The 13,725-nt window shown below is 40.2% G+C and overlaps 1 protein-coding gene across 2 annotated transcripts in view; it reads left to right on the top strand.

Annotated features, from left to right (window-relative positions):
• The window catches only part of snd1 (staphylococcal nuclease and tudor domain containing 1), an 854,179-nt gene that overhangs the window by 159,182 nt on the left and 681,272 nt on the right, over positions 1–13,725 (top strand). For both annotated transcript variants that reach the window (XM_043713955.1, XM_043713956.1), the window contains exon 13: positions 5,407–5,517. In XM_043713955.1, the coding sequence (XP_043569890.1) occupies positions 5,407–5,517 (111 nt within the window). The remainder of the gene's footprint in view (positions 1–5,406; positions 5,518–13,725) is intronic.

The raw sequence follows: 13,725 nt of genomic DNA, 5'->3' as shown, positions 1-13,725 counted from the left end.
GTTTCCCTCCTCACCTGTTACTGAACTGAATTGAATCGCACAGCTATAGAGCTGGCCACACCCCCTTGACTATACCAGTTTTTCAAAAGACCTTTCAAGCTTTTGGTCTAAAGCACGATCTGTTAGGATAAACAACAAGGCCCCAATGAACCATTCAAACTTCAGACATGATGGAGCCTGGTCTGTTACCCCCTCTCTTGGGGTGTGGGGGGGACTCAAGGACATAGTAACCTTGTAACAGAACCAATATTGTGACAATACTGACGAAAAGTATTCATTTAGCGTATTCCCCAATCTCCTTGGAGTCCACGCACAATTTCCCAGTCCTGTCCTTGACTGGCCCTAATCTTACTCTAGTCATTCCTGACATACCTATGGAAAGCTTTAGGGTTTTCCTTGATCCTACCTGCCAAAGACGACTTGTATCCCCTCCTGGCTCTTCTTAGCTCTCTCGAACTTTGAGCTTTTCTTTTGACCATTATTGTGGGAGTAGCTTGCCTTTATATTCGTTTGAACAACAGTAGAATGGAGATTGAAGAGCTGTGTTGGTATTTGAGGTGCAAGCCCATGTTAACACAGTGCCAAATCATGTGTACACTGATCTGCTTTTAAAGAGCCTTACATTATAATCACCAAAGTAGTAATCACCAAATGGCTTTTTAGTACCACAAATTGATACAGATTTTATATTTTTGGGATATTGGGTTTTGTTACTTCTTCCCAAGTTGGCATTAGTCTAGTTGGAGATTTTTTTGGGCGAGACCTAATTTTTTCCTTGATAAAAGCCTCTATCAATACTCCAGTATTTGTCTTCATTGAACCTACATGTTGATGCAGACTTATGCATATTTTAACACTACCTTGCAACATGTTATTTAAGTCTCATTTGGAAGATGGCATCTCTGCAGAACTCTTTGTACTGCAGTGGAGTGTCTGTGGAAATTATGTACATGCAGTAGTAGAGTGGAACCTGAACCCACAACCACAAAATGAATTTCAGTCGGGAATTTGATAGATACTTGTGTTTTTAGGACATGGCAGGATATTGGCACTGACTGGATTGTTTTACAAAGTGCCTGTACAGCTTTGCAAAAAAAGCCATATTCCCACTGAGCTAAATTGACTAGATAATTTTTGAGAACCATGTTAAGCTGTCTTTGGTTGCAGCATAAATGGTTGACATTCCAATCTTCCATGGAAAATAAAGTGGTGAGGTAGCCCTTAATTCAGTAGAATTACACTAACTTTACATTTGTTTATGTATAAGGTTTTGATTTCATTTAATGCTACTGCTGGATAATTCACATCCCAGACTGAAATTTGGCTTCATAGGTCATACTTTATATTTTTATTTAATGTGGTGGCCTTTTGTGAAAACATAAGCTCTCAATGCTGCTGATTTAAGTTTAACAATAAAGCAGAAGTTTATTACACAAAATAAATTAAAATAGAACACTCCAGCTTTTAATATGTAACAATTTATAAGATTTCAAAACGCAAGAGAAAATCCCATCTATTCTCAACACTAACACTTTACACTACTCAAATATTAGAGAGATGGAGGGAGTTCCCTGTATCATGTTTATACATACAATTTAACTATTTCTTTCAATTCCCAGTCTTGAGATCCTGATAGCCATTTCTTTGATTATTCATAGAACTGTGATTAAAATTCTTAGTTTCAAATAGCTGTTTCAGGTTTACAACCAAACACTTTTGGCAGAAGCTGTTTTATATCTTACTACAGCCAGATCTTCAGCAAAGCAAAAATTAATTCTTTCTGCTTCTAAACCAAAAAGCTAATGCCATTCAGTCTTTACTCACTCAATTTAGAAAAGGCAAGAAATTCCATCACTTCAGGAGTATCCAAATTATTGCTGTCTGACACATACTAGTTTAAAATCATAACCCCAGAAAGACTGTCAATTATTACCAATTCGTGTAAGCAACCTACAATTCTCATTCCATTAGTTTGAAATCTGAACTCTGAAATAATTTATGTTAAAATATAGAAATTGCGCACCTTGTGACCACATATCCACTCACTCCCATTCTTCAAGCTTTACTTTGGGAACTGGGGAGGTTATAAGGCCGTAAGATCCAGGAGCAGAATTAGGCCATTCAGCCCATTGAGTCTACTTTGTCATTTGATTATTAGATTCATTAGATTCCTTACAGTGTGGAAACAGGCCCTTTGGCCCAACCAGACCACACCGACCCTCCGAAGAGTAACCCACCCAGACCCATCACCTAGCACTGTGGGCAATTTAGCATGGCCGATTCACCTGACCTGCACATCTTTGGACTGTGGAAGGAAACTGGAGCACCTGGTGAAAACGCAGACACTGGAAGAATGTGCAAACACCACACAGACAGACGCCCAAGGACCCTGTTGCTGTCAGGCTGGTAGATATGTTTCTTAACCCCATTTTCCTGCTGCCTTCACAAAACCTTTGATCCACTAATCAAATATCTATCTGTCTTTGTCTTAAACATACTCAGTGACTTGGTCTTCACAGCCTTTTGTGGCAATCAGTTCCACAGATTCACTATCCTCTGGCAGAAGATGGAGGAGAGAGTGGCTTCATGGGAGATAATTTTTGGAGGATGGAAATGGGTTATGGTTATTATCAATGTATGTTATGTAATACAACAAATCTCGTCTGAATGAGAATGGATGGTTGACCATGTGGAACCGAATAATAGAGTGACACTCTTTCCAAAGAGAGGTGATATTTTGCAGGCAGTTATATACACTAGATCATAAAGCATGGAATTGGGAAAGCTAATTTAGTACCTCACCCTTTTATGAATATTTTTCCAGTTCTACTCAATTTTTAAAATCTCAAACATTATTTAAAATATGACCAAATAAAAAGGCAGAAATAAACTTTAGAGGTAAATTGGCAAGTAATATCAAAGCAGACTGCATGAGCTTTTTTAAATGTATAGAAGGGAAGACGGAGTGCAAAATAAACATAGGCTTTTTAGGGAATGAAGTTGGGGAAATAATGAGGAACAAGAAAACGACAGAGGAACTGAACCTTTGTCTGAGTCTTCACACTAGAAGATATTACTAATGTTCCAGAACATAGTAAATGATTAAGAAGTTAAAGGTGGAGGGGAAGTAAATATGATCACTGTCACAAGAGGAAAATGTACTGAGGAAGCTAATAGTGCTGAAGGCCATGGGGCATCTGAGATCTGATGAGTTGTATTAAAGAAAGTGACACCAACACTAGTGGATGCTTTGGTAATAATCTTCCAAGAATCCTTAAATTCAGGAAAATACCAAGAGGATTGGAGCATTGCCAATGTAAAATACTATTCAAGAAGGGAAATGAACAAAAAGATCAGGCGAGTTGGTTGAACATCTATCATTGGGATAGCAGCAGTTAGAGCATTTAGAAATGCATGATGTGATCAAGCATGACTTCAAGAAGGGAAATCATGCCTCTCAAATTATTAGAATTCTTTGTAAAAGTAACATGCAGGATAGATAAAGGTGAATCAGTTGATGGAATATATTTAGATTTCCAAAACGTGTTCAATGCAGTATGGAACATGAGGATATTTAATGAGATAAAACTTGACAAGGGTGGCACTGGAAACGCACAGCAGGTCAGGCAGTATCCAAGAAGCAAGAGAGTCGATGTTTCGGGCATAAGCCCTTCATCAAGTGCCCTAAACATCAACTGTTCTGTTCCTCGGAAGCTGCTGACCTGTGCTTTTCCAGTGCCACCCATTCCGATTGATTCTCCAGCTCTGCTGTGCTCAGTTTCTCCTATTTCGTTAGAAAAAAAGCCTATGGTGTTAAGGGTGATTCGCATGGATAGAGAATTGGCTAACTAATAGATGACAGAGTTAGGATAAGAGGGGTATTTCAGGCTGACAACCTCGAACCAGTGGAGTGTTAGAGGGATCAGTGCTGGGACCACAGTTGTTTATAATCGATAATATTGACTTGGATGGAGGAAGTGAATGTACTGTCAAATTTGTGGATGAGAAAAAATGAGTAACAAGGCAAGTGATAAGGATAACACAATGTCTATATATGTATATAGACAGGTTAAATAAGCGGGTAAAAATTTGGCATATGGAATATCTTGTGGAAAAGTGTGAGATGAGAAGAGCTGAATATTAGAAAAAAGTTTTTGAAAGCTACAGCACAGGAAGGGTTTGGGAATAATCATGCATTAGTCATTAAAAGATAGTATTCAAGTTCAGGAAGTAATAGGGAAGGTAAATGGAATGTTGGCCTTCAATTAAAGAGGAATGGAGCATAAAAACAGAAGTCTTGCTAAAACTTTGAGACACTAGTCCACAACCAGAATATGCTAAACAGTTTTGTCCTATTATGAAAGGATAAATGCGCTGGCATTGAAGGCAGCCCAGTGAAGTTTGATTTGGTTGATCGTGTATATGGAGTAATTTCTAATGGAGAGGTTGAATAGGTTGGTCCTAAATCATTTGAGTTTAGAAAAATGAGAGATGATAGTATTGAACTATACAAAACTGTTTTTAGACAGGATAGGGTGGCTGCAGAGGTGGTTTTCCCGTATGGGAATGCTTAACACCAGACAGTCTGATCTTCAGAGTAAGAGGTCACCCATTTAAGGGAGACAAGCAGGAACTTTTTCTGAGGCTAGTGAATCTATAGGATTGTTTACTGCAGACACTGGGTAATTAAATTTGTTAAAGATTGATATAAATAGATTTGTGAACAAGAGGCATCAAGCATAATTGGGATAAGGCAAGAAGGTGAAGTTGAGTATTACCAAATTAGCCATGACCTCATTAAATGGCACAGTGGACTTGAGGGATCAAATGGCCTCCTTCTGCTCCTACACTTCATGGTCCTAATGATGTGTCTTTTGGTTTCATGTTGTTTATATCTTGCCTTCTTTGTCCAGAAGTATTGAAAGTTTATTACCCTCCTTTTTACCACAACCTTCATTGTTGAAGTTCTGTGTTTTTCTATGATCTAACATTGCTCATGAATAAAATTGTTATCACATCATTATAGTTGATTCACTGCATATTAGTCTAGGTTTATGTGATCACCTGTTAATCACTTTGTTTCCAATGCAAAGGGATTGATTTTTATTGATGGGGTGACGATTCTAGTGAACATGCTATAACCTATTATTGCATATTTGAATCAAGTATTATTTAAGTTTGATCATGCCACTTGGGAATTTGTGGTTCAGTAAATGGTACAATTTTTTGTTTGTAGTGCTCATTTTCTAATTGGTATATAGATAATGCACTTTAATGTGTAGAATGCCTGCTAAACAACCTAATATTTAATTGGGTTCCAGGACATATTTTAATGCTTTGTACTTAGTATATTCTCTTAGAAGTGGGAGCTTATGGATAACTGTTTTCGAACCATTTCTTTTTCAGTAACATTGCAGAAGCCCTGGTGAGTAAAGGTCTTGCAACAGTGATCCGTTATCGGCAAGATGATGATCAGAGGTCTTCTCACTATGATGAACTGCTTGCTGCAGAGGCCCGGTAAGATGGCTAGTTAAGTCTTAAATATTTATATAAAGTAACCTTCCAATAAGAGGTGGAAATAATGTTGATGTGATGTGAACATTTAAATTGCATTTCAAATGTGTAATTGGAGTTAAGGTTTGAGTATTAACTAAATTAAACAATAACGTAGTGCAGGAGTGCAGTGGGTTTAAATGAGCTGTTGGAAAAATAAATTACATCGATATCTTCATCTGTGAGCCCCATATTGTGATTCATTTGTAGTGTTTAGATATCTTAAATTTGGAAGATGTTAGTGGTGCTTTTCTTTGCTACTGAAATGCCATGAGATTAGAACCACTGTCATTTTGGGCAAAGTAATTTTGAATGAGCCCGTCATATGATATCACACTTGCAAAGTTACAATGACTGCTTGCATTTATAGACTCCTTTTAACGTAGTAAAACCCTCCCAGGCATTTTACAGGAATGCCACCAGATAGCAATCAACCCTATGCCAATGAACAACATTCTGATGGCTTCAGTAAAGAAGTAGGTTGTTACAGAGTGTCTTTGGAGAGAGAGGCTGAGAGATTGTGTGAGTTTGCTGAAGAGGCATCTCTGATAATTTGAAGGAAAGGGGAATTGCACAACAGCAAGAATTATGCAGTATCTTTAACTTAATATAACTTCCCAAGATACTTTTTTAAAAACAAAAATTCCTACAATGTAGAAACAGGCCCTTTGGGCCAACAAGTCCACATTGACTCTCTGAAGAGTATCCTACCCAAACTCATTTCCTGTTACTCTACATTTACCCCTGACTACACCTAACCTACACATCCCTGAACACTATAGACAATTTACACAGCCAATTCACCTAACCCACACACCTTTGGATTGTGGAAGGAAACCGGATTACCCAGAGGAAACCCACACAGACACGGGGAGAACGTGCAAACTCCACAGAGATAGTCGCTGTGGCTGGAATTGAACCTGGGCCCCGAGCGCTGTGCAGCAGCAGTCCTAACCATTGAGCTTATTCATGCCTGTCGTAATTTTAAAAACTTCTGTAAGGTCACCCCTCAGCCTCTGGATCTCGAGGGGAAACAATCCCAGCCTATTCAGCCTCTCCATATAGCTCAAATCTCTAACCCTGACAACATCTTTGCCAATCTTTTCTGAATCCTTTCAAGTTTCACACATCCTTCCAATAGGAAGGAGTGGAGAATTGCCTCAGGATGTGAGGAAGAAAATAAATCAGGAGATAGAAAAGACATGTAAGAAAGGCATTATTGCAATAATCATGCAGACTTCATTACATGGGTTGATTGAAAAATTTAGGTTATGAGCAGATTTGAAAAAAAGCAATTCATGAAATGTCTACGAGGTTGGATTTTTTGGAGCAGCTTATGGTAGAGCCCACTAGGGAGCAGGCAGTTCTGCATTTAGTTATGTGTAATGAGGCAGATTTGATTAGTGAGCTGGAAGTGAAGACACCCCTCGGGGGCAGTGACTATAATATGATAGAAAAACCGTGCAATTTGAGTGGCAGAAGATTGAATCAGATATTAGGGTACCACAATTGGCTAAAGGTAACTACAAAGATGTAAGGGGAGGAGCTGGCTAGAGTTAAATGGAAGGGAAGCCAAGGAGGGATGACATTGGAGCAGTTATGATAGGACTAAAATCTGGGGCTAATTTGGAAGGCTCATCAGAATTTCATCTAAAGGAAGAAGAAACGTGTTCAGGAGAGGATGAGGCAACTATAGTTGACAAGAGAAGTCTGGAACAATATAAAAGGAAAAGCATGCAATGCAGTGAAGATTATGGGAAGCCTTTAAAACAAGCAGAGAAAATATTAGGGACAAGATGAAATATGAGAGTAAACCGGCTCGTAATATAAAAGAAGATTGCACCAGTTTTTTTTTAGATATCTGAAAGGCAAGAGTGGACACTGGATCTCTGGAAAATGAGGCTAGAGAAGTAGTAATGGGGAACAAAGAAATGGGCTGGGGAACTGAATAGGTACCTTGTGTCTGTTTTCACAATCGAAGACACCAGCAACAAAACGGGACTTCAGGAAAGTCGGGGTAAAATGCCACGGAAGCTGAAAAATCTGAAGTTGGCTAAATCACTTGGACCAGATGGACTGCACCCCCAGAGTTCTGAAGGAGATTGTTGAGATTGTAGAGGCATTAGTCGTGAAATTTCAGGAATTATTGGAATCTGGGAGATTCCCAGAGGATTGGAAAGTGGCTAATGTAACACTCCTGTTTTAGAAGGGAGGAAGGCAGAAGACAGGAAACTATAGGCTGGATACCCTGACCTCTTGTTGCTAACCGTTTGGAAATTTGAAGCACAAAGCACCTTTTGAAATCCTGGTTCAGTATTCTCTAAAGGTTAACATGCAAGTTCATTTGGCTGTTAGGGACACAAGTGCAATGTTGGCATTAATTTCAAGCAGAAAACTAGAAAACAAGAGCAGCAATATACTGTTGAATCTGTCTAAAGCTGTATTTGGATTATTTAAGCACTTTTGGGCCCTGTATCTAAGCTGGCCTTCAAGAATGGTTCCAGGATGGAGATGTCAAATACTGGGGGGCCATAGTTTAAGGTGAGCGTGGAAAAGTTTAAAGGAGATTTATGAGGGAAGTTGTAGACAGAGTGGTGAGGTGCCAAGAATGTACTGACTGGCAGAAACAGATATGATAGCAATGTTTAAGAGGCATTCAGACAGACAATGAACAGGCAGAGAGTAGAAGGGTGCAGACAGGTATGCCAAAATTTCCAATTCGTCAATATTGTGCTATATCCTTTTCATCAAAAACTTTGATATATATTGTAAACAGCAGATGTCCCAGCACTGATCTTTGCAGAGTACTATTTCACAAATCTCCAGTTGGAAAAACACCCCTCCACAACTCTACTCTTCTAATGACCAAACCAGTTTTGGATCCAATTTACCTATGTGCTGTGAATTTCATATGATTTGATCTTCTGGACCTCTCCCACACAGAATCGTGCTTATTATCCCTAATAAGTACATTCTTTTCCAAATGCGGGTAAAATCCTGCCCTAAGAATCTTCTCCAATAATTTGCCTGTCACTGGCCTATAATTTCCTGGATTATCCTTGTTGTCCTCCTCAAGCAAAGTAACAACATTGTCTGTTCTCCAGTCTTCTGGATTTGCCTGTAACCATGACCATCTTCCTCTGTGCCGGGTATAACTCCAACCAGCGGACCGTTTTACCCTGGTATCTATTGACTCCAGTTTTGTTAGAGATGCTTGATGCCGCATTCTATGAAATATAACCTTGATGTCAAGGGCTAGCTCTCTCCCTCACCTTGTCCTGCATCTACCATGTTTTCCTAGAGACTCAACATTTTGTTGCCCTGAAACTTCATTGTATTGTTCGCGCAACTCCTAATCCCAATTAATTTTGTGTTGTCAGCAAACTTGGAAATATTTCACTTGGTTTCCTCATCCAAGTAATTTATGTACATGTACCATGAATATTGGGTCATTGGTCGTTAAAGTGGGCAAAAGCAAAGATCTTTTTGCTAGCTTAGGGGAGATGGTGGCATAATGGAAATGTTATTTTTCATTACTGTAATGGTTAAGTCTAAGCTCTGGATGTCTATTGGAATTTAAGCTCAATAAATCAGTCTGGAATTGAAAGCTAGTCTCCGTAATCGTGGCTGGGAAACTATCATTAATTATTGTAAAAAGCACATCTGATTCACTAATATTCTTTAGAGAAGGACATCTTATTACACTTTATTTGGTCTGGTTGATATGTAACTCCAGCGAAACCTGGACAATTGCAGGGTTGTGTTGACAGATGGCAAGTAACTTCCATGCCACGCAAGTGTCAGGTAATGATTATCTTCACCAAAGGAGAATCTAACAGTGTCCCCTTGACGTTAAGTGGTATTGCCATCACTAAGTCCCCAAGTTACCAACACCTTGTGGTTTGCTGTTGACTAGAAATTGAACTGGACTAGCTATATGAGTACAGCAGCACTCACCTGACTTTCCAAAGCCAGTCCACCATCTCAAATATTCCCCACTTGTCTGGCTGAGTGCATCTTCAGCAGCACTCAAGAAGTTTGACACACTCCAGGTCAAAGTAGCCTGTTTGATTGGACCAAATTCACAAGCATCCACTCTGTTCAGTAGCAGTGTAGCTGGTTCAAGATGCACTGCACTCCACGAATCCTGAGACAACACCTTTCAAAAATATGGCCTCTATAACTAGAAGGACAAGGATAGCAGGTACACGGGAACACCAGCTACAAGTTCCCCTCAAGCCAATCGCCAACCTAATTTGAAACATATTGCTGTACCTTCAGCATTGCATAGTCAAAATTCTGGAGCTCCCTCCCTAATGGCATCGTGGGTCTATCTATACCAGTAGCAGTAATTCAAGAAGGTAGCTCACCACCTGTACCTCAAGGGCATTTAGTGATGGACAATAAATGCTAGCTCAGCCTGTGATGTGCACATCCCATAATTGAATGAACAAAAACCAACAGCATTGTGCTTAGTCCTCCATTCTCCATATAATGACCGAGTATGTGACTTAATTCAAGCAGTTAAGTTGTTTTTATTTGTTAGATGGTACACACTGTGATTACTGTCTGCAATGAAACTAATGAATCTGGACGATGGTGGATAGTCTACCAGTCCAGGAAGCAGCTTTGGTCCTGGCTTGTGTGAAACTAGAGTGCTGTTGGAGCTGCTCTCATTCAGGCTAGTGGAGAGTATATCATCATTCTGCTGACTTGTCCTGTGGATAGTGGGCATGCACTGGAGAAACAGGTGAGTTGCTTGCCTGAAATGACTAGCCTCTGACCTGATTTTGTAATTGTAGTATTTATTGGCTGATCCAGTACAGCTGAAATGATTGACCCCAAACTGCCACATGCAGGTTTTTTTGTACTAGGTATTACTCTGATCCAAAGAGTATTTTCCTGATTTTTATTGACTGCAATAATTGCCTCATGTTTTTCTTCTATCTCATACATTGGTAGGAATAAGTTGCAAGGGCTGTCTGCTGTCGGTTTTTCTCCACCTCTGCTGCCTTTCCGTCCTCGTCTCTCCTGATTACTTTGGTATTTTGAATAAATTCAATGTTTTGTTTGTGATAAATTATCCCTTCCAAAAATACTACTAGAATATTGACTTGTTTCTGTTAATGTTTTAGAGTGGTTCTTGTTTTGCAGCAAGATCTAGTTTGACCAGATGATTTTAATAAGTTTAATTCTTAAATTATACCAGCTGTGGAAAGTGCCAAATGGAAGCTATGATTATCCCCATGAGGAAACAGAAGAGGAAATTGTGCATTGTATTCTTCGTCGCTGGCTGAGCAATATTTCTGGTATTGATAGAGAGAGAACAGGTCTGTGAGGTAAATGCACAGTGGAGAATTGTGCATGGAACTTTTCAGTTTACTTTGATTTTAGTCATGCCATTACCCCTCAGAAGTCTGCCTGTATGTGTTAATTAGTATTTTGAATCTAAATTTAGATTAGATTCCCTACAGTGTAGAAACAGGCCCTTCGGCCCAACCAGTCCACACTGACCCTCCAAAGAGTAACCCACCCAGACCCATTTTCCTCTGACTCATACATCTAGCACTATAGGTAATTTAGCATGGCCAAGTCACCTGACCTGCACATCTTTGGACTGTGGGAGGAAACCGGAGCACCCGGAGGACGCTGGGCGAATGTGCAAATTCCACACACAGTCTGCCCGAGGCTGGAATCGAACCAGGTACCCTGGTACTGTGAGCCAACAGTGCTAACCACTGACCCACCGTGTCGCCCCAATCAAATACCTCCTTTCTGTTTGTAGACTTTTGACATGTAGGGCAGAGTTGCAGGGGAAATTAATCAGCCAACATTGAAAACTGGTTCAGCCAGTCTCTGAATGAACCAGTTGAATTAGTCAGATTGGCATAGTTTTATTGCAGGAAGATGCTGATCCTAAAGCTATTAGTCATTTTGTAATTGAGCTGGATGAGAACTATGGTCAAAGTTCAAGTAGAACCTTTTTCATCTTATTTCTTAAAACTCTAATAGGCAGCATATTGGGAAACATAGAAAATAGAAGCAAAAGTAGGCCATTCAGACTTTCAAGTCTGCTCTATCACTCCGTCTGATCATGACTGATCATTCAATGAGATATTCTGTTCCTGCTTTGTCCCATGCCTTTGGTGATCTATGTCTGACTGCTCCTTGAAAAAATTCAGTGTTTTGGCTCCAGTTGCTTTATGTGGTAGAGAATTCCACAGCTTAACACTCTGTGTGAAGAAATTTCTCCTCATCTCAGTCCTAAATGCCTACCCTGTGTATTGATTGTAATGACGTTAGTCAGCTGGACATAATAGAATATGAGTACCCTGTTTGAGGGTGTTAATCTGGTCCAATCAGGCAGCTCTGTTTGACATATTAAAAAACGGTGAGCTTCAGAAATAATGACACACTGGTGCCTTGCTTTATATGAGGCAGCACTGTAGAGAAGGACTGTTTGTGTGTAAATAAAGGGTGACTGGATGACAGAATAAAAGTCCCTGGAATAATAAGTGTCCCCCTCACCCTGTTTCCTTAAACTGTGACTCCTGGTTTTGGATTCCCTGTTCACCTTGAACATCTGTCCTGCATTTACCCTGTCTAATTCTTCTGGAATTTTATGGGTTTCAATGAGATCCCATTCTATTTTTCTAAACTCCAATGAGGGCAGTCCTAGTAGATAAAGTCACTCTTCATATATCTGCCATCCCAGGAATCAGTCAGGTAAAACATTGTTGTACTCCCTCCGTAGCCCAAGATAAGGGACCAAAAATGCACACTGTATTCAGGGCATGACCTCAAAAAAGCAGTGTACGTTTGTAGGATGCCATCCCTACTCCTGTATTTGAATCCTGTCGCTATGCAGGCCAGTGTACTACTTGCCATCTTCACTGCCGATGCTTGCTTTAAGTGACTGGTGTACAAGGATACCCAAGTCTAGTTGCAAGTCTCTCTTTAGCAATCCATTGCCATTCTGATAATCTGTATTTGCTCCCAAAATGGATAACCTCACATTTAAGAACATTATATTTGATTTGCTATGCATTTGCTCACTCTCGCAAGGGAGAACTGGGAAGGAGGGAAGACCATTTTTAATTAGCTCCTGGAAGTTGGGAATCAACAGCAAGGTTAATGTTTATTATCCATGCTTTATTGACCAAGACAAGATGGTGAGCCACTTTAGATTAGATAAGATTACTTACAGTGTGGAAACAGGCCCTTCGGCCCAACAAGCCCACACCGACCCGCCGAAGCGCAACCCACCCATACCCCTACATTTACCCCTTTACCTAACACTACGGGCAATTTAGCATGGCCAATTCACCTGACCTGCACATCTTTGGACTGTGGGAGGAAACCGGAGCACCCGGAGGAAACCCACACAGACATGGGGAGAATGTGCAAACTCCACACAATCAGTCGCCTGAGTCGGGAATTGAACCCGGGTCTCTGGCGCTGTGAGGCAGCAGTGCTAACCACTGTGCCACCGCGCCACCACTTACTTGAACCACAACCACCTTTGTGTGTAGGTACTCATGCATTGGTGTTGGAAAGGAATTCCTGGACTTTGCCAAGCTCCTCTGTTAGTGGGTCAATATATATCAAGTCAGAAAAGTATGTGATTTAGAGGGTAACTTGTAGTACTGTTCCCATTTCACTACTACTCTCCTCTTCCTGGTGATAGAGGTCAGGTTTTAGGCAATGCTTTTGAAGGAGCTGTTTGGGCACACTGCTACTGTATAGAGGTGACAGAGTGAACTTCTTTTTGGCACCAGATTCAGCACCTTACCAATCAGCCAGGTTTTGCCCTGGGTGATGTTGTGCTTCGTGAGTATTGTGGGAGGTATTCTCATCCAGGTCAATGAAGTGTATCTCATCTTGGTTTTGTGTGCCTTGTGGTTGGTGGACAGCTTTTGTGGGGAGTCTGGTTCTGGAGTTCATTTACTCGATGCAGACTTCCAAGACTTTGACCTGTGTTTATAACAATCCTATCTGTATCTGGTTCAGTTAAGCTTCTACTTGGAAAACAATTCCTAAAGATGTTCATACAGAAATTCAGCAATGTCATGGTGTTGAATGTGAAGGAATAATTGTTTCATGCTGTTTTGTTGGTGGTGATCACTGCATTCACTTGTGTGGCGGGAATGTTAATTGCCACACATCATTCCA

This window comes from Chiloscyllium plagiosum, chromosome 23, assembly GCF_004010195.1.
Source record: "Chiloscyllium plagiosum isolate BGI_BamShark_2017 chromosome 23, ASM401019v2, whole genome shotgun sequence".
Taxonomy (NCBI): Eukaryota; Metazoa; Chordata; class Chondrichthyes; order Orectolobiformes; family Hemiscylliidae; genus Chiloscyllium; species Chiloscyllium plagiosum.
The sequence above is the reverse complement of the archived record's forward strand: the minus strand, read 5'-3'. Positions and strand labels throughout refer to the sequence as shown.